The 21,598-nt window shown below is 42.5% G+C and overlaps 2 protein-coding genes across 2 annotated transcripts; both read left to right on the top strand.

Annotated features, from left to right (window-relative positions):
* kifc1 (kinesin family member C1) lies at window positions 1–7,049 on the top strand. Its single transcript, XM_039821275.1, has 17 exons — window positions 1–104; window positions 1,068–1,154; window positions 1,678–1,777; window positions 1,899–1,952; window positions 2,323–2,364; window positions 2,797–2,995; window positions 3,097–3,262; window positions 3,619–3,786; window positions 3,999–4,112; window positions 4,331–4,417; window positions 4,523–4,720; window positions 5,327–5,491; window positions 5,628–5,766; window positions 6,011–6,150; window positions 6,315–6,388; window positions 6,634–6,709; window positions 6,871–7,049. Exons 2-17 carry the CDS (start codon window positions 1,071–1,073, stop codon window positions 6,913–6,915), a joined length of 1,851 nt encoding a protein of 616 aa, XP_039677209.1. The 5' UTR covers window positions 1–104; window positions 1,068–1,070; the 3' UTR covers window positions 6,916–7,049.
* An 864-nt stretch (window positions 7,050–7,913) lies between these two features.
* Window positions 7,914–19,999, top strand: zbtb22b (zinc finger and BTB domain containing 22b). The gene is given in 7 exon segments (XM_039821185.1): window positions 7,914–7,977; window positions 8,294–8,483; window positions 12,524–12,754; window positions 15,405–16,184; window positions 17,199–17,477; window positions 18,734–19,532; window positions 19,535–19,999. Coding segments are annotated over 5 exon segments (2,373 nt in total). The 5' UTR covers window positions 7,914–7,977; window positions 8,294–8,483; the 3' UTR covers window positions 19,819–19,999.
* The last annotated feature ends 1,599 nt before the right edge of the window (window positions 20,000–21,598 follow it).

Below are 21,598 nucleotides of genomic sequence, written 5' to 3' on the forward strand. Positions count from 1 at the left end.
GTCCGAAGAGCCCACCATAACAGTTCAATTTCAAAATTTCAAATTCAAACGGCCGGAGACAGAGGATTGCAGACGCACTTTTTCTAAACTCAACTTTAGTTAAGGTAAATGTTTTGATAATTTTGAGCCAATTACTTCGTTCATCTCGTTTTAAAGGGGGGTTGCAAAACTCTGCTCAGTAACGATACAAAAACGATAGTTCCTTTAGTTTAACGTAGCTAACTATTTATCTTTTATGCTCAAGCTTACGGCAACCACTAAGCTAGCTAGCTAGCTAGCTAGCTAGCTATCTAACGTTAGTGACAATAACATGAACGTTGGTTTGTCAGTGTTAGCTAGCTACATGGCAAACGGTAACGTTAATCCAGTCGAAGCTAGCTAATGTAATATTTAACATGCTCATATATGACTCATTTTGTATTTGAGTCGACCGATATTAAATGGGCATGTTTCAGTAGAACAAATCAATCAAGTCTCTTGTAAACTCACGCAACCTGCACGGCTCTACAGATACCGTAACGTTAGTGGTTGTAGTTGTTGTGTTTCCCTGTTTCCTGGCGGTTTCACAAAAGAAGAATTTATAAATCCAGGATAACCGGTACAGAGAGGCTTGACCTAGCTAGTCTAATCAGTGTAACCTTGGTGCGTTTCACGACGGCCAAGCCACTGCTTTCCTTAAAAAAACAGACCGCGGGGTGATCATATAGACTCCTTCATTTGTAAGTCTTTTGTTAAATAAATCCTCTACTCGTTTTACCTGACAATATGGGCTCGACTAGCTCTCTTTTGTTTTTCCAAATAGTAGAGATGGGCGTATTCGAGACATGAAGCTCTGAAGCTTGTTTTACTCCAGTAAGCGCATAGCTAGTCGTTAGGTGTTGGAAAGGATCATGGATGGGTATTTATTTCTCAGAGAAAGCGATGCTTATACTAACGTTAAAGAAAAAGAAAACCGGGAATAATATGCTTCTGATTGAGACTCGTGTGACAGTGAGATGTTAATGGTTGATATTTTCTGTAATATTTTGTTTTTGTCTTGATCATATTTACCTCTTAACCCTCAATAGATCATGTCCCGCTTGCCGGTTAGTACCAGTAAGAGGGCTCTTTCCAGCAGCAGCTCAGAGAATGGCCAAGACTTTGGGCCTGCTCAGGTTTGTACTAAAATTCATCTACATCGTCTCTTTTCTCTGTCAGTTTTATTCTGCTGCTAAACCTCAAGCTGCTCTGCATGTAGCACTGCAAAGTAACCTGTTAACCAGCTCATAAATTCCATCACACAGATGTTGTCCTATCACTTTTCCACATAAAATCTCAACAGTAAAATGGAGTTCTTCTCTTGGCCATGAAGCCAATTGTAATGTAATTATGTTGTACACTGTTAAGGCATGTTAAACAATTACACAGCATGTTCAATGTAATAAAGAAGGTTAAGTTCTTGTTGTGACTATGTCACAAGATGTTGATTTAAAACTAAACTACAGTATCATTTTTGTTGGTGCTCTATCAGGTTGCATTCGGTTGTCAAGCATTCATGTTGTTGCATCTATAATGGGAGTCATCAATAGAGCCTATATAATAGACTTGGTAAACATTTCTGTGTCCCTAGGTTATAGTTACAGCTCCAAAAAGTGAAATATTGCTCTAGTTTTATGCTGGTGTTTTTTGTGTTTGCAGAAGAAGATATGTAAGGACAAAGAGCCTGTTAAACCACGTGCCGCAGCTACAATCATCGGTGGCAGGCGACCAGCTGTTGGAGCAACGAAGGCGCCTATTTGTAAGTCACTAGCTCTAACCTTTTTAGAAAAGAAATCTATTCTTGAAAAGCGTAATCAAACACATTATCAACTCTTGAGACAAAATCTATACCTCTCTTTCTCACTTTGTTCCCCGCACAGCTAGGCCAGTCAGAGCTGTAGGAGCTGCCACTGTGGCTGTCGGTCCCTCCAGAGGTAAGATGAGCTGTCTGATTGGTGATGGATGAAAGTGCATACGCTGCATTCATTTGTCAGGATTTCAGGGAATGCGCATTTATTGAGCAGTTTATTTGGGGTATTATATTTTAATGTAATTGTGTACTTTTTATTGAGCCCCAGTGGGGAAATTACAATGTGCACTCTGTTTGTTAGAAATCACTACACACAGGCTAATATAGACATTATTTCACATGTGGCGTAGCTTACGAACTGGTAGTAAGAAAGTGCAGAAATGCTTTGGATGTCATAAGGACAGGGTTTTTATTTTAATAGATTCTGGTGTTGCATGTATGATTTTGATGTGATTTCTCACATATTGTTCTTAACTATGTTCCTGTTCCATCAGGTGTCCTGAAACAACCGGTTGCATCCACTGTCCCAAAAGCAGGTGAGAGATCAATTCCACAAGGTTCTTGTTCCTTAGTAAATTATGACACATTAAATGTGATTTAATGTTTACGTAATGTAGTTAATGGCTTTATTTATGTCAGAGGATAACTAGAGCTAATTGTCCAAACCATGATTTGGAGATGGGATGTAATGTTAACCGTCTCTATGGAATGGTAAAACTGTGGATGACAGTGATTTCAATTTTTTACCAACCTATATTGGTGCAAGGGGGGGGGGCAGTTTTTAATGAATGTAGGATGAGATGTTCTCCAAGTGAATGATTTTATTTAGAGTAGGCCTTTTTCACAGCAGATACTTTTCACAGGTGTTACAAATAATATAAACGATGGCTCTGCTCTATTAAAGTGTCCCAGTGAAAAAAGGAAAACATGGGAAGGCTCACACTTGTAAATTATTCTGTTGTGTACAGGTGGGGGTGGTGCCACCAAACGTCAACCATGGGACCTGAAGGGCAAGGTCAGCGACATGGAGGGGAAGGTTCGTAACTTCCAGACCAAGATCAAGTCTGTAAACCAGGAGAATGAGGTCCTCAAAGATACAGTGGTCCAGAGCAACACAAAAGTGATTGAAATGGAGAAAAATCTTGCGAGACAAAGGAACCAGATCAGGTACAAGGAACGTTTCATTTGGATTAAATTCATCACATTGAAGTGTTCCTGATTTGACATTGGAACGACATTAAATGTCCTTTTCTTTTCTGTGATTTCAGTGAGTATGAGAAGGAGCTGCAGGCATTGTTGGGAGTCAGGGATGATTTGGAGAAAGTGTCTGGAATCAAGAGCCTTCTTGAAAAGGAGCTCTCCAACTTAGAGGGAAAATACAAGGTGATGGAGACTCTCCGAGACAGCCAAGAGACAGAGCTGCAAACTCTCAAGGTATAAAGTCTGCTGCTGGAATAGCAACTAATACTGGTCATTTTGGGTGTGTGGTATCAGAAGATGAAGAAGACATATTTTTTATTAATCCCGCAAGGGGAAATTAATTACATAATATGCTATTTGGCAGACCTGACCTGGCTAACTTCAATGAAACTAGTGCCATACTCTAATCGTCTTGTTTAAATTCAAAAGGTATTTATTCCAGCAAACAACTGGGTATTTCACAACCCATAAAGGACTTAGGAGTTACTTCCTAAAATTCAATCAAGCAGTTAAGATAATCGAGATAATATGATGGCCATATTTTGGAACAGACGAGATTTAGCTGTATGTTTTCTTCTGTCTCTGTCCAGATGAAGCTTTCAGTGCAGGAGTCGGCTCTGGCCCGCCTGCAGACGACCCTCACAAACGCCGAGGAGGAGGTCTCTCTTCTCAAAGACACAGTGGTCCAGCAGAAAGACGAGCTTCATGCTGGGGAGATGGAGCGCAGGCGGCTCCACAACACCATCCAGGAGCTCAAGGCAAGTTACAATGTGGTGTAACCGCTCAACACAGCCCAGTAACGGCACCTTTAAAGGCCTTTCGGCTATTCCATGATGTTGTTTCCTTTTTTATTTTTTTGGTGATTTATTTTTGTACTTTGTTGTGTTGTTAGCACTAGACAGCCAAATCATTCTGTGCCAAACAACCAAACAAATGTTACTCCTCTCACTGACATTCTCTTTTCATGCAGGGCAACATCAGGGTCTTCTGCAGAGTGCGCCCACTGGTAGAGGGAGGCCTCAGCAAGCACATTCAGCTCCCGGTCAGTGACAACAAGACAATAACACTGGCCAAAACGGAGGAGGTGAGAATCCTGTCAGCGTATCAGATCTATAAATAAAGGCATGTTTGTGGTTAAAGTTGCAATCTTAAAGATCTCCTGTTTGTTCTCTTTGGAGGCACCTTTGGCAATAAGTGGTAATTGCAGTTGTTTTTGGATCTTAGATTTTTTTTTTTTTTTTACTCCAAGAATGTCACAATGTCATAAAAATAAAATTCTCTCTGCCCTTTTCTTCTTTTTAGTCTCACACAGGCAAAACGTCTGATACTCAGAAGAATTACAATTTCAATTTTGACCGGGTGTTTGGCCCCCAGGCTTCACAACATGAGGTAAACCAATAAATACAAACCGTTTTTAAAATAAGACACACGTGAATAATTTGTGGCTGTTATTAAAAAATCAAATTCATGGTGATTTTTGTGAACTTGTTTTAGGTCTTTGAAGAGATCTCGCTGCTGGTGCAGTCAGCATTGGATGGCTACAATGTCTGCTGCTTTGCCTATGGCCAGACAGGAAGTGGAAAGACATACACTATGGAGGGAAGCGAGTACGACGACTACAGGGGTGTAATTCCCAGAGCTGTGAAGCAAATCTTCAGAGCAGCAGACAAACTGGCAACACAAGGCTGGGAGGTTAGTGTCTAACGTCTCTAATGGAGGTCATCGTATTCAAAGTATTCTTTTTTTCTCCTTTGCCAATTTTGTGCAGCAGTGCAGCAACAACATTGACCTATCACCTTTTTAAATTGATAGCTGCTTTTTGTCTTGATTTCAGGTCTTTACTGTGTTAGTTACTTGGTAATACTTTGTTTGCTGTTTACTTGTTTGTAATGTATAGCCAGTATTAAATACACCAGTTATTCCCCAAAACTAAATACTCAGGACTTTGATTTTACACTGATTCCGATACTTATGCTTTATATGGAAAGTACATTCTGACACATTTATAGGACAACACAATGTCACAATATAGTACAAGACAGATGCACAGAGACGAGCTCCTCAAGAGAATTTCACGCTAGTGTGATTTCTCCCGGAGCACATTGCTGTAGATTTATTCTCTCTGTGCCGCTGCTGATGCCAGCCACCAAAACAAACCAAGACGTTTAATTCCACAAATGTGTGTATATATCTTATTTGCACTCAGGGACTGTGGTATACGGTGTGGAGGAGATCCAGTACGACTAGGGCAAGTAAACAATGTTATAAAAGCCTGTAACCATTTCTGTTTTATCTCAGTTTACCTTCACAGCCAGCTTTGTTGAAATTTACAACGAGACTCTGCGAGACCTCCTCTACACCGGCAAGGCCAGCAAGAGGCCCGAGCACGAGATCAGAAAATCGACCAACAACGAGGTGACGATCACCAACCTCACCTACCAAAAGGTGTCCAGCGAGGATCAGGTACATATATCAGTCGCTTGAGTTACTGTACTAAAGAAATACTCAAGTATAATATACATCAGTTAACGATGTACATGCCATGTTGTTTATACATTCTACTTTACAATAAATCTATATGATCCCCTCCACCTGCCAGGTTCTCGGCCTGATTATGCTGGCCAATCAGAATCGCTCCACAGCCCAGACTGCCCAGAATGACCGCTCTTCTCGCTCCCATTCGGTCTTCCAGCTGGATATAGAGGGAGTTAACGTTGGCAGGGATGTCAAATGCAAATGTGAGTATAACCTCGCTAATTATGCCAAAATCAGAAATGTGGTTTCACTTGTGTATTTAAAATATCAAAACTCTGTGGTTAAGATGGGATATCTTGTTCAGTTGTCTGAAATTGCTGCCATTTCTGCATACGTGATATGTGCTCTTTTTATAAGATTATTTAATTGCATGTGTGTAATGTAGTTAAACCTGCTTTTTTTAAATTTTGATTAAAGATATAATTTGTTTGTTTTTTGTGTGCATAGCCACTTTGTGCCTAGTGGACTTGGCTGGCAGCGAAAGAATGCTGAAGAGTCAGTCTCAGGGCGAGCGTTTTAAAGAGATGACGGCAATCAACGGCTCCCTGTCCAACCTGGGCATCGTCATCAGCGCGCTGGCCAACAAGGTCTGTAAGCAGCAGTCTGACTCAAACAACAATGCTGAGTTCAGAGAGGCTGTGAAGCCTAAGCTATATGGTTTTATTTACATGGTACAAAATGCTAAACATTCATTTTTATTTTTATTTTTTCAGTAGTCATGTGACATAAATTGAATTTGTTTGTGTTCCAGGAGAGCTACGTTCCATACAGGAACTCCAAGCTCACCTACCTTCTGCAGGGCTGTTTGGGAGGAAACAGCAAAACGTGAGTTCTTCAACAACATAGCTTTGAGATTTCAGCAGGTGCTGTGTTATCGTTTCTTCACAGTAAGGGGTGTTATCTAAAAGTCAGAAGCAAATTAAAAGTAAGCTCAGCTGCCATATTATAGCTGGTTACCTCCCAAATCAGGGCAGACAAATTTATAACTGTTAGCTTATTTTTATTTAGTCAAGGAGGGCTTTCTAACTTATTTTTTAATGCTTATTGTATTTCTGTTTTCCTCATTCCAGCCTGATGTTTGTCAACATCGCCCCAGAGCCGGACAGCTTTGGGGAAACCCTCAACTCCCTGAGGTTTGCCAGCAAGGTCAGTTGCATCTACGGTTGTTTAATGTTCTTTCTTGATGAGACAGCTGGTATAAGATGACAAGAGCACATTGAGAACATTAAACTATCTGAATGTAGCAATTCACTGTACCAACTTGGATTTTTGACATTTGATGTTTTGTGTTTCCTCTCTCTTTACAGGTGAACGACTGTGTAATTGGGACCGCAAGTGCCAACAGAAAGTAGACGGTGCTTAAAAAAACTTTTGATTTTATCCCATACTATTTACCAAAGTGCTCATATTATGCTTTTTCCCTTTCCTTTATTGTTCTATATCTCTTTGTGCTTGTTATAGGTTTATAAAGTGAAAAAGCCCAAATCCCCAAAGGGATTTACCATCTCAGACTGTTCTGTTGGTGTTTTACCAACAGAAAACACTGTTCACAAACTGCTCCAAACAGCTCTATTGTAGTCCAGCCTTTACTTCCGTGACGACCGTGCCTCAATTTGTAACACACTATAATGCTCGCCTAGCTGCTAGCATGGCACTCCCTCATACTCTGCTTCTGACTGGCTAGTAGTCCTAACCTAGGTACTGTGCATGTGCGACTCCCAACAAAGATGGAACAGAAGTGAGATGCCTCACTCTGCAGCTAAAACAGAGAGCTCAACACACAGGGTGAAAAGGGGAGCTGCAGCAATGTGCAGTACAACAACAATGAGGTGTTTTTTAAAAGATTAAACCATGTAAACCTATTCTGATCCAACCTGTAAATACAATGATGAACCTGAAAATGAGCATAATATGAAGTCATTACTGTAGATAAGATACTTTTATTTCTGTTCAGTGTAATTTTATTTCCTTGTTTTTTTCTTCTACTTTTATCTTTTATCTACTCTGGCCCAACAAGAGGTAAAAAATAAAGACTGTAAATGAGCTTCTTATATTTCCTTTGCGTGTTTATTTCACCAAACCATTGCAAACTCTTTTGTTAACATAAAGCAGTGTATGGCAAATGTTGTCTACTCTACTCAAACCTTATTCCAAACCAAATGATAGGGTTACCTTTTTGGATTGGCTGTTATACTGACGACTTATGATATTGGTTGTTTAAGGAGTCTGTCACAGCTAGTTGCCTTCATTACATTGCAGTTATGACACGTCAATCCCGGAGGACAAACAATAAATAAGATGAAATGAGATTGGTCATATACGCTACATTTCTAAGACTTAAAGTGGCAAAGGATGGATGTTCATTGCTTGACCAGCATGGCAGTCTCATTAGTCAATGTTTGCTTCAGTCGCAGGTTGTACACATTGGACATGATGTACTTGTCAGTGTCATGATTCTTTTTCTTTCTAGTTTTACTTTAGTCATTTTTAAAGACTGCATGTAAGTAAATCAAGAAAATTATGGGCTTTAATGTTGCGTAATATGCAACATATATTTACAATGTATGTTAATGTTCTGAGATAACTAAGGCAGGAAAAAGGAAAAAAAATATTTTAAAATCAATTCTTGTTTAATATTGTAAATAATACAACGCTGTATTTAAATAATACAATGCTGTGTTTAAATGTGTCCATTTCGTTGTGTATTGTATTTATTTGTGTCGGCCAAAGTCTGGCTCGTATGTCTGGAATCCTTTTAAAGGCGACGCGTCGCTGTCTGCCGCTGCAGAACCGATCAGATGGGGAGAACATTCTCTAAAAATGGTCCCCAAACTTAAGGGCCTGCAGAAACTGGCAGGACACACTGCCGTCAGCTCGGACAGAGACGGTACTTCTGAAGGCTGCAGTGTCAACTAAAGAGGTGAGTTTAATGTCCGCAGCTGCTCATGTTTTTTTTTTTTATGGTAGCCAGCCGTCTGAGCTAGCTAGCAGGCTAACGTCACATCTGTAACGGCATGACTAGAGTCTGAAGCTCTGATGGACTGCAACTGTTGGTGTCTGCTGTCTGAAAGCAGAAAACAACCAGCAGCGACAATTTCACAACAACGCCAGTTTCAATTTTCAGTCAACAGCTTTGCTTTTGTAGCTTGCCAACTAAAAGTGTGTTTGTACTCCAGCTGTTGATTTTTCTCATGCAATAATACAACACAGCAAGCAAATATAAGTGGTGTGGTGGGGAGTGGGGGGCTTTTCTGTTCGTTATTTACGTGATGTGTTTACGTTCACTGAAAAATACAAAATGACATTCTTGATCTGAGCTTTTCATAACTATCATTATGTTGTCAAAGAGAAATCAGCTCACGTGTCATGAGTGCAGGGGTAGTCTGATATAACCCACACGGCGCATGACATACAAACATATTCGGTGCATAGAACTAAAATTGCAAAATAAAACATACTGTGTCGCTTTTGGGTAACCTGCAGCAGAGGCTGGCTGCACAAAGACACTCTGTGACTGATATCTAACAAAGAGACTTCAAATAGACACTTGCACAGGGCTGCCTAGTTCTTGACTCTCTCAAGTAGGACTCATTTGCAGTGTATTCTGGGTAAATTAAGAGTGTTTTCTAGTTAACAATTACATCAACTGCTTCTTTGATTGGCAACTGTTCCCTTTGTATTTACCATCTTATGCTTATACATACTATGTCATACTGGATAAAGATGTGATTACACACTTAATTGCAATATTAATCTTGGGGTCCTCTTACTGTTTGAGAATTAGGTTGACAAATAACTTTGAGTTATACTTAAACCAAATTTGGATAGTTTGAAGAGTCAAATGAACTGGTAAATGTGTTACTGAATGGTGAGATCAGAGTTACAGCTTCATGTTTGCTCAAAGTTGTCTTGTCTGACAAAATCTGACTTGGACATACTGTATCTGGAATTGAATGCCTTACTGAGAGGTGGATTTGATCTACTATCAGTTTGTTGCCAGTTAAAACTAACCTGCTGTAATGCAACAGCCCTGCATTAAACCCTATCTCGATGACACTTCTAATCACTTGTAGAGAAAGTTTATTCAACTTTATAGTCATTTCAGAAAGCTGCAGTTTGTAATGCTGTTAAATGGTTGTAGTGGGCTGGGAAATATATCGCTATTATATCAATATTGTGATATGAGACTAGATATCGTTTTAGATTTTGGATATCGTAATATTGTGATATGACATAAGTCTTGTCTTTTCCTGGTTTTAAAGGCTGCATTACAGTAAAGTGATGTACTTTTCTGAACTTACCAGGCTGTTCTAGCTGTTCTATTATTTACCTTTTCCCCACTTAGACATTATGTCCACATTACTGATGATTATTCAAAAATTTAAGTGTGAAGATATTTTGTTAAAGCACGAATATTGTCAACCCTAGAATATCGCTGCAATATCTATATCGAGGTATTTGGTCAAGAATATTGTGATATCTGATTTTCTCCCTGTCGCCCAGCCCTAGGTTGTAGGCTATTATACATACTGAGAGGCGTTTCTAATATTTTGTCCTTCCTATTTATATTGGAGTGTAATATAAATATATTAAATCACTACTAACAGCACCACAAACTATAGCCTCCAAATTGATAAAGTTGAATCAAAAGCTGCAGTAATTACTTGACTTGATTGATCAGTGGATTGACAGATTGATCAATGATTTCTTTTGAGTCATTCTCTATGACAAAAAATGCCCAAATTCTCTGATTGCAGATCCTCCATTGTGAGGATTTCTTATATAATTGTCTACTAAATGTTTAAGGGTTTTGGACTTTCGGTTTGATAAAACAAGACATTTAAAGATGTTCAACTCTGGGAAACTAAGTTGAACATTTTTCTCTATTTTCTGAACAATTATGATTGACAAAGATTGATCAAGAAAATAATCGACAGTAGTGATCAATAATAATAAAAAATAATCATTAGTTTCAGCAGTAATTAACACCTCTATTATTATTATTCTTTATTTTATAAAGGACAACACATATTAATCAACATTTCTGTAAATGTGCCAGTGTTAGCCGGCCGGCTAATTTTCAACCGTAGTCCTTTAGCCAGATGATTTCAGACCAGAGCAACAGGAAACAGCAAGACATTAGTACAGGTTAAACTATACAGACAGAAGTCAACAAGCCACCATACAGATAGCTAGAGCCACAAATAAGCTGTCTCAGTAAGCCATGCAGCGCTACAGGAAGCAGCAAGACATTAGCACAGTTAAACATCAACAGTATCCCTATTCAGTATAAGAAGCCATGCACGCATCAAAACACAGGACACTTCTACCAAGTCCAATGTGGTTGTTTTTTTTGCATCCTCCTGATTTCTTTGTTGGATCAACAGATTCAGTTCACATGCATTATCATAAAGGCAACATTCCAGTTTAAAATGGGGGTTAAACAATCCCCAAGAACCATAAAGGTTTGTGAGTGCGTAAATGAGAACTGCTGCTAATACGCCCGTCCTGCCCGCCGCCATTTTTCCCATGGTAATGGTAATGAACATCATAAATCATATAACAAAAACGTCCCATGGCATGAAAATTTCACTTTATGAGTTTTTTTAACATTAATATGCGTTCCCCCAGCCTGCCTATGGTCCCCCAGTGGCTAGAAATGGCAATAGGTGTAAACCGAGCCCTGGGTATCCTGCTCTGCCTTTGAGAAAATGAAAGCTCAGATGGGCCGATCTGGAATCTTCTTCTTATGAGGTCATAAGGAGCAAGGTTACCTTCCCTTTCTCTGCTTTGCCCACCCAGAGAATTTGGCCCACCCATGAGAGAGAGAGACATCATGGCTTTCAAACGAACAAAGTGGCAGTTGGTCAATGCCACACCCCCACCCTCCACCTTGCCCCCACCCCCCTCTCTCCTCCTCAATAGCTACAGACACAGAAATGGCACATCCTAAGGAAAGCTCATTGTGGGACTGGCTCTAGTGGCTGTAATTCTGCACCAAGGCTGAATTTTGGGAAAGAGACTTCAGATACAGTTTTAGGGGACCACTAAGGTCTATCTAAAAGAGACTTCAGATACAGTATTAGGGGACCACTAAGGTCTATATAAAAGAGACTTCAGATACAGTATTAGGGGACCACTAAGGTCTATATAAAAGAGACTTCAGATAAAGTATTAGGGGACCACTAAGGTCTACATAAAAGAGACTTCAGATACAGTATTAGGGGGTACTAAAGGTGTATAGAAAAAGACTTAGTATTAGGGGACCACTAAGGTCTATAGAAAAGAGACTTCAGATAAAGTATTAGGGGACCACTAAGGTCTACATAAAAGAGACTTCAGATACAGTATTAGGGGACCACTAAGGTCTATATAAAAGAGACTTCAGATAAAGTATTAGGGGACCACTAAGGTCTACATAAAAGAAACTTCAGATACAGTATTAGGGGACCACTAAGGTCTATATAAAAGAGACTTCAGATACAGTATTAGGGGACCACTAAGGTCTATATAAAGGAGACTTCAGATACAGTATTAGGGGACCACTAAGGTCTATATAAAAGAGACTTCAGATACAGTATTAGGGGACCACTAAGGTCTACATAAAAGAGACTTCAGATACAGTATTAGGGAACCACTAAGGTCTATATAAAAGAGACTTCAGATACAGTATTAGGGGACCACTAAGGTCTATATACAGTATTAGGGGACCACTAAGGTCTATATAAAAGAGACTTCAGATACAGTATTAGGGGACCACTAAGGTCTATATAAAAGCATCCAAAGAGCACCATGTCATGGGACCTTTAATAAACTGCGAGTATCTTGCTTACTGTATTTTAGGATTTTTAAAATACCCTGAATTTACAAAGCACGTACTAAGTAAAGATTAGTTGACAATGGCAAAAACATAATTTAACTGCCAAAACTGGGAGTCATGAAAGTGTTTGTACCACCTAGATGCAGTCCCTGCCCATGGAAGTGGGAAGCAGCAGCAGCTCTGCTCCCAGCGACACATCTGGCCTGGTGGTGCAGGTGTGCTTCCCCAGCGCTCAGGCCTCGGTGCTGGACAGCCTCAACCGGCAGAGGGAAGACGGCCGGCTATGCGACCTCTCCATCCACGTCCAGGGACAAGTGTTCAAGGCCCACCGCTGCGTCCTGGCCGCCTCCTCGCCCTACTTCCATGACCAGGTGGGAGCGTTACGCTACTGATGTTTTCTAACCAGCATGAGCACATGGTACATGCTACATGGAGTCATATTCGTTCATATCTGATCTGGACCATGTATAAAATGTTACTCTAAAATCAGTGGTGTAGTCTAATGTATTGTAGAGGGTATACTGTATATGTATGGGCCTATATATATGGGCCAGGATGGGCCTGGGGGGGGGGCATATCATAGTGGGGGGTTTGGGTGTCCTCCCCCAGGAACATTTTGAGCATCAAAGACTGCTTTTCCTGCATTCTTATGCACCAATTTCCGGTGGAAATACCTTTATTTAGCCTATACGAAGAAAAAGAAAAACAGAGATGACAATTCTAAATATATCAAAATTATTATGGAAAGTATGTTGTTACGTGCCATTGCACATATTTAAAGGAACACGCCGACTTATTGGGACTTTAGCTTATTCACGGTAACCCCCAGAGTAAGACAAGTCGATACATACCCTTCTCATCTCCGTGCGTGCTGCAACACTGTCTGATGGCTCCAGCATTAGCTTAGCCTAGCACAGATCCTGCAGGTAACTGGTTCCAACTAGCCTACTGCTCCGAATTGTGACAAAAGTGACAAAATAACGCCAACATGTTCCTGTTTACATGTTGTGATTTGTAGAGTCACAGCGTGTACAAAAAACAACGTAACATGAGACACCGCCATCTTCTATCCGTAAATAAACCAGGAACTATATTCTCAGACAGGCTTGCTGCAAGCATATCACTCCGCCCAAGTACTATATTCTTCCGCCTGAGAATATAGTTCCCGGTTTTTACGCGTTAGAAGACGGCTGTGTCTCATGTTACGTTGTTTTGACTGACTCTAAAATCACAACATGTAAATAAGGACATGTATTGGTATTATTCTTGTCATCGAGCAGTAGGATTGCTGGAACCATTCACCTGCCTGTTCTGTTATGGGCTGATGCCGCTGGAGCCATCAGACAGCTTTACAGCACGCACGGAGATGAGAAGGGTATGTATCGCTAAATTCCCAATAAGTCGGCGTGTTCCTTTAAGTGGGTATATGGAAATCCTGGCGCTTTCTTAGTGGGTATACTGCGTATGCGTATACCTGCGTTACCTGCGTATCACGTAGACTACACCACTGCCTAAAATCAGATTCAGAGTCATGCAAACTGCTTCTACATGCAGCTTGTACTTGAGAAATGATATTGAATTGTGCAGCAGCTGTCTCAATTTTAAGACCTATGACAGTTTGGTTTAGCCAGACAGCATAGAGGATTTTGAGACACAATAATGGATATGACTAGGGATTCAAAGGGAGTTGGCCTGATTAGTCTTTGTGGATGCAACACACTTCGTCAACACAAAAAACAGGGAGAGGGAAGCCTTTAAAACCACATTTAACACATTTCTGACATAGCTGCCAATTTATATTATCAGGTATAGGTGACATCGTTTTCATTTTTTCACAAGTTTATACTAGATGTACAAGATCTAAGTTGTATGTCTCTTTAAAAGAGGAGTAAATATACGTTGTAAATTATGGTCATAAGTACTTTATTGCTGCAAAACGCAAGTTTAGATGTGCCAGACACATAAAATCTGTGTAAAATGGGTTTAAAATGATCTGCTTATTATTATTTCTTTGGAAGAAAATGAATGTAGAGCATATTCTAATAGATATGAAGAGTCATTCAGATTAATCAGATAAAAGCACAAATTTAGAACTGAGGAAAAAAAGCCCTTCAGCGTGACAGCAGCTCCACACAGACACTTCAATTATGTGTCTGTATTTCTTGTTTTTTATGTTTTAATTATTCTGTTCCAAGAAGGTGTTACTAAAACTGCCAAATTCCAGTTTTACTGACAGTTTTAGTAACCTGTCTGAGGGGCTGGCAGACAGATTTACCAGGGTTTGGATTGTGACCAGAAGGTTTAGTTTCCACCTTAAGTGTGTTTAAGAAATAAAGAGACAGAGACATGGAGAGAGTGGGGAGGAGGAGATGTGAAATGTTTACTTTTACTCCACTACATTTCCTAAATAAAATGTTTACTTGTACTCCACTACATTTCCCCTAAGCATCTTAGTTACTCGTTACTACAAAATAAAATCCGAAGAAATTTATTACACTGAAAAAAAGGAAGTTTGGCGAATCACTGCTCCTAAATTGCCAAGATAATACACGCTCCATTCCAGTTGGTGACGTGATGCCTGTTTGTGGCCAAGCGGCAACAAAACAACAACAACCATAGGCCAAAACTGAAGAAGAAGAGGAGGAAGCATAATGACTGATAGTGTCATGGAAGCACCTGGTGCAGGCTCTGCCGCCATGGTAACAGACGATGACCACACCGACGACAGTGGTGATGGAGATAATGTGACAAACCTTTGGCCATAAAGTTCATAATCAAAGTTTTTTTTAAACTTTTACTTCTAATTTACTTCTAGTACATTTAATATCAGAACATTGCTATGGATACTTAAGTACAGTAAATATCAGATACTTTAAGACTTTTACTCAAGTTATATTCTAAAAGGAGACTTTAACTTCTACCAAAGTCATTTTCTGGTAAGATACTTGTACTTTCACTCAAGTATTGCTTTCGAGTACTTTATACAAGACTGTTGTGATGTGTCATTGTGTCCATCCCCAGGTACTACTGAAGAACATGTCCACGGTCTCCATCCCGGCGCTGATGGACCCGCTGGCGTTTGAGAGCGTGCTGAGCTGCGCCTACACCGGTCAGCTCCGGATGCTGCGCGAGGACATCGTCAACTACCTCACGGTGGGCAGCGTCCTGCAGATGTGGCACATCGTGGACAAATGCACCGAGCTGCTGAGGGAGGGCCGGGCTGCAGCGGGAGGAGGAGGCAGTGGAGGAGGCGGTGGCGGTGGCGTCCAGGACGGAGCCAGTGGTGGAGGAGGAGGAGGAGGAGGAGGAGGCTCAGCTAACCTCGGATGCAGCAGCAGCAACGGTGACGGTGCGGCAGGCGGCGGTAACGGAGCCGGAAGCGACGGTGATGGGGTTGTCGGAAGAGGTCAGTCCCAGGTGGTGGGGTCCAACGAGCCCCAGCGTGCCCCCCAGCCCCCCAGCCGGCCCTCGGTGAGCGAGAGCCAGTCTCCCAGCAGCACCAACTACTTCAGCCCCCGGGACGGGAGCAGCTTCGGGGGAAGCGGCGCGGCCGCAGCGGGGGCTTCGGCGGACGGGGGCGGGGCTAGCAACACCCCCAGCTACTGCACCCCATCAGGAGGGGAGGAAGCCTTCCTTATCGAGGAAGAGGAGGAGGAAGTAGAGGAGGAAGAGGAGGAGGAGGTGCTGTACCACCAGAGGAAGAGAGGAAGAGGAGGCGGCAGCGGGAGGAGGAAGAAAACGAGCTCGGCGTCGGAGCAGGAAGTCGGGGTCAGCGACAGCTTTGGCGTGTCTTCCTATCAGGTGTGAGCAACCTAACACAAACGTTTCATTTTCATGAAGCTGCAGTTATTTCAAAGATCAACTTTGTTTTTATATTTTATATTTCTTTATGTCAATAATTGATGTACAGCAGGGGTGTCAAACTCAATTTTACTAAGGCCCACAGTAGAAAATGAGAATCACATTAAGGGCCAGACATGTTTAGTTTATTGACATGCTTTTATTTAATTGAAAGTCAAAAAATGTTGACTTTATTGTTGCATGTCTCATACAGCTTTGTCACTTACAGTTTGGTTGACAAAAGTCAGCAAAAAAGTTCCTTCATAGAGTTTTAGTAAATGATTTATGAAGGTCAAAGTCGGCAAATCTGCCAAATTCTGTTTTGAGTGTCGCGTAATTACAGTTTGAAAACAGTTTCTGTCTTTTTGGTTTCGGCACATATAGGCGGGCCAAAATTTGTTGTGAACCTAAACTGATATGTGGGCCGGATGAAAACTGGCAAGGGGCCGGATTTGGCCCGCGGGCCTGGAGTTTGACACATGTGATGTACAGTATTTTCATCAGCATTGTCATGAGCAGAACATAAAGTCATAAAGCAACTTCCTAAAGTTTTTTTCCAATTGGAAAGTAAAAGGAGATTATGTATTATTTTAGACAGAGGTTTTTATTTTTTTGGGGGCATTTTAGGCATTTAATTTCACAGGACAGATGAAGACATGAAAGAGGAGAGAGAGAGAGAGAGAGAGAGAGAGAGAGAGAGAGAGAGAGAGAATGACATGCAGCAAAGGGCCACAGGTCGGAGTCAAACCTGTGGCAGCTGCGTCGAGCAGTAAACCTCTACATATGTGCGCCTGCTCTACCAACGGAGCTATCCGGCCACAGACAGAGGTTTTTTATTGTATTATTTTGATCTTAAGCCAGCAGGAGCTCTGTTTTAACACGAGGACGATTCTGAAAGTACGTAAGTTTTCACTGACAACAAAGACTCGATATCCCTCGTCTACTGTATTATAAAATGAAATGTCTCATTTGAAGGACGGCGAGGACTCGGCGTTGCCGCTGCTGAAGCGTCCCACCTACAGCCAGCCCAGCATCATGCCGCGCAAACAGTGGGTGGTGGTGAAAACCGAACGCATGGAGGACGACGACCTCATCGTAGTGTCCGGGGAGGAGGGAGGAGAAGACGAGGAGGACGAGGAGGAGAGGGAGATGGAGCTGGCCAGAGAGAGGGAGAGGAGCGACTTCAACATCTCCAACGTTAGGAGCCTTTCAGGCGACCTGGGGGGCCGAGCTGAGAACGACATGGACTCACAGGTGAGCTGAGACCTGTTTTAAAGGGTTTTTCATGTGATTATCACATCTTTCTACGGTACATATTCTGATAAGCAGAAGTTTTTGTTTGTAGAAAAATGAGAAAGACCCGGTGCAAACTGATGCTGTGTGTTTTTATACCACCACCAGGGGGCGCCAATGTTGTATAATTTTAAATTGTACACAAATAGTTTAAAACGATTTCTTTCTTAAACAGAAATACAGCCATCTGAACCTGGGTGATGTTCAAAAGAAATATATATATTTTTTTAAATTTGTGCGGCTATTTTGCGCTGCCCCTTGTTTTTCTTCTCCATCTCTACCTATCTCAGGTGCTCCTGATTGGGCCATTAGTGGGTGGCCCCGCCTCCTGTACATAAGGAAGGCTGGGAGACTGAAGCAGCCCTTGCACTAATGTGTCTGTTCCTGTTTCTTTCTTTCTGTTTTTTTTATGTCTTTTGAGGATGGAGGTCTGGTAGTCTACAGTAGTTTTCGCGGCTTTGTTTCTTTGTTAGTTTAGAGACTATTTTGATAGTTTGGGGGGGGGAGTTCTGGGTCTCAACGGCCCTTTGTGGGTTGTCCCAGGCCTTCTCCCTTCTTTTGTTTTTTTTGGCCAGACCACCAGACTCCTAGCCTGGTTGACACCAGAGACTTCTCAGTTGTAACTGAGAGTGGCTCTGGGGAAGGTTCATTCACAGCCCATTTCCAAAGGGACGTCACCAACGGACGCCGCTCAAATGCCTCTGGCCGCAATTGGATAGTCCTTCAACCAATCAGAGCGATGAAGGAGATGACGTATGGACAGAAACGGAAAAACATCTCAACCAGCGAGCATGTTGCGCTATCGTCATCAACGGTTGTGATTGGTGCCTCGATTTTGAAAAATTGGAAATGGGCTTGAATGGAATCTTGGCCAGACTTGACTTGCAGAGCAAGTCTCAAATTTGCCGGAAGTTCGTCTACCAGGCTCCCATTATTATCCTCGGGAATGGTGTCCATTAATATGTTGACGGTTACAGTTGACTTGAGTTTTTCTGGTGTGGCCGTGACAGCAGCATATGAGACTTGCACCGCACATTGTCTGTCCAACATTCAGGTTTTGAGGACTCTGTGCGGTTCTATAGAGGAGTCTGTGTAAAATCCCTGAAAAGTATTTCTAAATCACTAGTTTGAAATTTTGCAAATTGTCCTGATGCAGCAAAATCCCGGCATTTTGCATTAATCGCAGATCTAAAACCAGCTTCTGTGTCTGTCTCCAGGTGGACTACTGCCATTCTTCAGAAGACTACCTCAAGTTTGAAGGCAGTTTAATGGACCAGACTTTAGCGCAGCACCTTCATGACAGCGCAGCAGGTCAGAGCCAGAGCGCTAACCGCGCTGTTTCAGCGCTGCTGGGCCAGGTTCAGTCCGCGGCCTCGGCCCGGGCCCAGCTCTTCCCCCTGGACATGCAGGGGAACCAGATCCTCCTCTACAGCCAGGCATCCGGACTCTCTCTGGACGCCGCCGCCGCCCCTCCCCTGGGGATGGCGGGCGCCATGATGGGGGGAGCCTCTTTCAAAGGTCCCAGCCTGGAGCACGGTGCGGTCCACCTGTCGGTCCAGGGCGGCTTGGGAGCTGACGGCATGGACAGCGGGGGGATTGGGGGTGGGAGTGGTGGCGTTAACAGCGCTGGGGGTTCTGGGAAAGTGTTCATGTGCCACTGTGGTAAGACCTTTACCCACAAGAGCATGAGGGACCGCCACATTAACATGCACCTGGACCTGAGGCCCTTCCACTGCCCCGTCTGCGCCAAGAAGTTCAAGATGAAGCATCACCTCACGGAGCACATGAAGACGCACACGGGCCTCAAGCCGTACGACTGCCTGGGCTGCGGCAAGAAGTTCATGTGGCGCGACAGCTTCATGAGGCACCGCTCGCACTGCGAGAGGCGCGGCGGGCTGGGAGAGAGCGGAGAAGGCGGGAGCAGCAGCGGCGGCGAGGGAGGGAGAAGGGGAGGAGGCGAGGATGGGCCGGATTTGATTTCCTCCCCTCACCTCCTCCTGTCCGCAGGTGAGGGAGGACAGGGGGTATTCTGGGCGGGGGAGGGAGAGGAGGAGCGTCAATTCCTTCTCCACATCTTTCCGGCGCTGTCATGTCGCCGCAGCACACCGGCGTCTCAGCCACGGGAAACAGCAGCAACAACAACAGTGTGATCAACAGCATGGCCGCCGCAGGGTCGCTTCTAGGGGTCGTCTCCCAGAGTCCCGGTCAGGGATCTGGGATGTTCGCTGGTCTAGGTTTAGGCCGAAGTGTGTGCGATGAAGACGTGTGTGAAGTCAGTGCCAATGACAGCAGCGTGACTTAAACCAGAAGTGTGTGTGTGTGTGTGTTATGTCCAACGGGTGCCTCTTTCTCAGCAAAACAGTCGTGCTTCTCGTCCCTGCTGCTGTTTTTACAATAGTAAACTTAGTAAATAAGTAAACTCGGAAGAAGCTCTTGTAACTGCCAACACTAAGCATTTCAAGCAGAAAGTGCGTACTTTGTCAAGAGGGGGAGGGGGGGGGGGAGGCAATGCTCCCGTTGGACACACACGCTGAAGAACCTGTACGTGTTTAATAGAAAAAAAAGGGTTCTTAAAGTCGTGAGGTCATGCTGATGCCATCTCTAATCATCCATAAATATTTTGGAAACTTAGCCTCCTAAAAGTGGCCTCATTTAAAAATGGACCTTTTGTCTCAGCGAGTAAGCTATTGTTTTAAAGTATCCGAGATGTTCTAGTCGAGATTATGGTTTTTGGTTCTGCGGGAAACTGCTCTGCGTGTCGAGAGGAAACCAAAAATGAAGAGACAAGTGCTTCACTAACTGTTGCTTTCTGTGACAACATTATAGTATCAGTATTCTAAATTGCTGTGATTTTCTGCAGTATTGAATTGTAACGTATCACTGTCATGTGATTAGAAAAACACAAATCTGCAAGAGAAAATGTATCTCAACACATAATTCATAGTCCAACTCAGAAAAGATGAATCTAAAGTTGCAGATTTGTGGTTTTTTTTTTTTTCTTCCGTACTGCATCTAGCAGTAGTGCAACTTTTCCTCAGTGTCCCACTAACAGACTTACTGTCAGCACTGCCATGTTGATGTGGATGATACTACGGTGCTGCTCTGCCTGAAGCCCGAGCTGGATTATCACAGTAAAGGCACAAACATGTATCCTCATCACACGTGAACCCTGATAGATCCCAGACAGATGTTTACCAGACAGGAACAAGTTTTGTCTTTTTGCTGCTTATTTACGTTCTGTTTTCAAAACGTAAAGGTCCAATATGTAATATATTTACTGTATTTAATAATAAAAAAATAAAAATATGTCATCAGATATTGAGGAAACATGATAAATTGAAATACTACCTTCTATGACAACAGTGCTGAAGGCAGTGTTTTCTTCTTTTCAAATTTCCATTCTGGAACACAATGTTTTTATATTGACCCCGGGGTTGCCAGACATGTAACGCAAACACGCAAAAACAACGGGCTGCAGCGATGGCAGCAGCAACTAAATTTACTGGATTAACAGAGTTAGATTCATTCTACCCGACCTAAAGAAAACTCAGCATTTTGTTAACATTTGCACGACTAGAGACGCGGTAAATAACCGGGGTAAATATTGGAGATGCATTTAAGAGATGGAGACAGCTTAGAGCCCAAAATGATGCTCACTTGTCTAATTTTCCTCCTTGAAGGTCCCATGGCATGAAAATTTCACTTTATGAAACTTTATTTAACATTAATATGCGTTCCCCCAGCCTGCCTATGGTCCCCCAGTGGCTAGAAATGGCGATAGGTGTAAACCGAGCCCTGGGTATCCTGCTCTGCCTTTGAGAAAATGAAAGCTCAGATGGGCCGATCTGGAATCTTCTCCTTATGAGGTCATAAGGAGAAAGGTTACCTCCCCTTTCTCTGTTTTGCCCGCCCAGAGAATTTAGCCCACCCATGAGAGAGAGAGATCATGGCTTTCAAAACGAGCAAAGTGGCAGTTGGTCAAGGCCACACCCCCCCCGCCCCTCCTCCTCTCTCCTCCTCAATAGCTACAGACACAGAAATGGCACATACTAAGGAAAGCTCATTATGGGACTGGCTCTAGT

Source organism: Perca fluviatilis, chromosome 13 (genome assembly GCF_010015445.1).
Source record: "Perca fluviatilis chromosome 13, GENO_Pfluv_1.0, whole genome shotgun sequence".
Taxonomy (NCBI): domain Eukaryota; kingdom Metazoa; phylum Chordata; class Actinopteri; order Perciformes; family Percidae; genus Perca; species Perca fluviatilis.

Bases quoted from the DNA above. Each gene is read 5' to 3' on its own strand.
- kifc1 (XM_039821275.1), top strand. From the start codon at position 1,071: ATGTCCCGCTTGCCGGTTAGTACCAGTAAGAGGGCTCTTTCCAGCAGC. The intron at 2,996-3,096 runs GTACAAGGAACG...CTGTGATTTCAG, and splicing joins AGACAAAGGAACCAGATCAG to TGAGTATGAGAAGGAGCTGC. The intron at 6,151-6,314 runs GTCTGTAAGCAG...TTTGTGTTCCAG, and splicing joins TCAGCGCGCTGGCCAACAAG to GAGAGCTACGTTCCATACAG.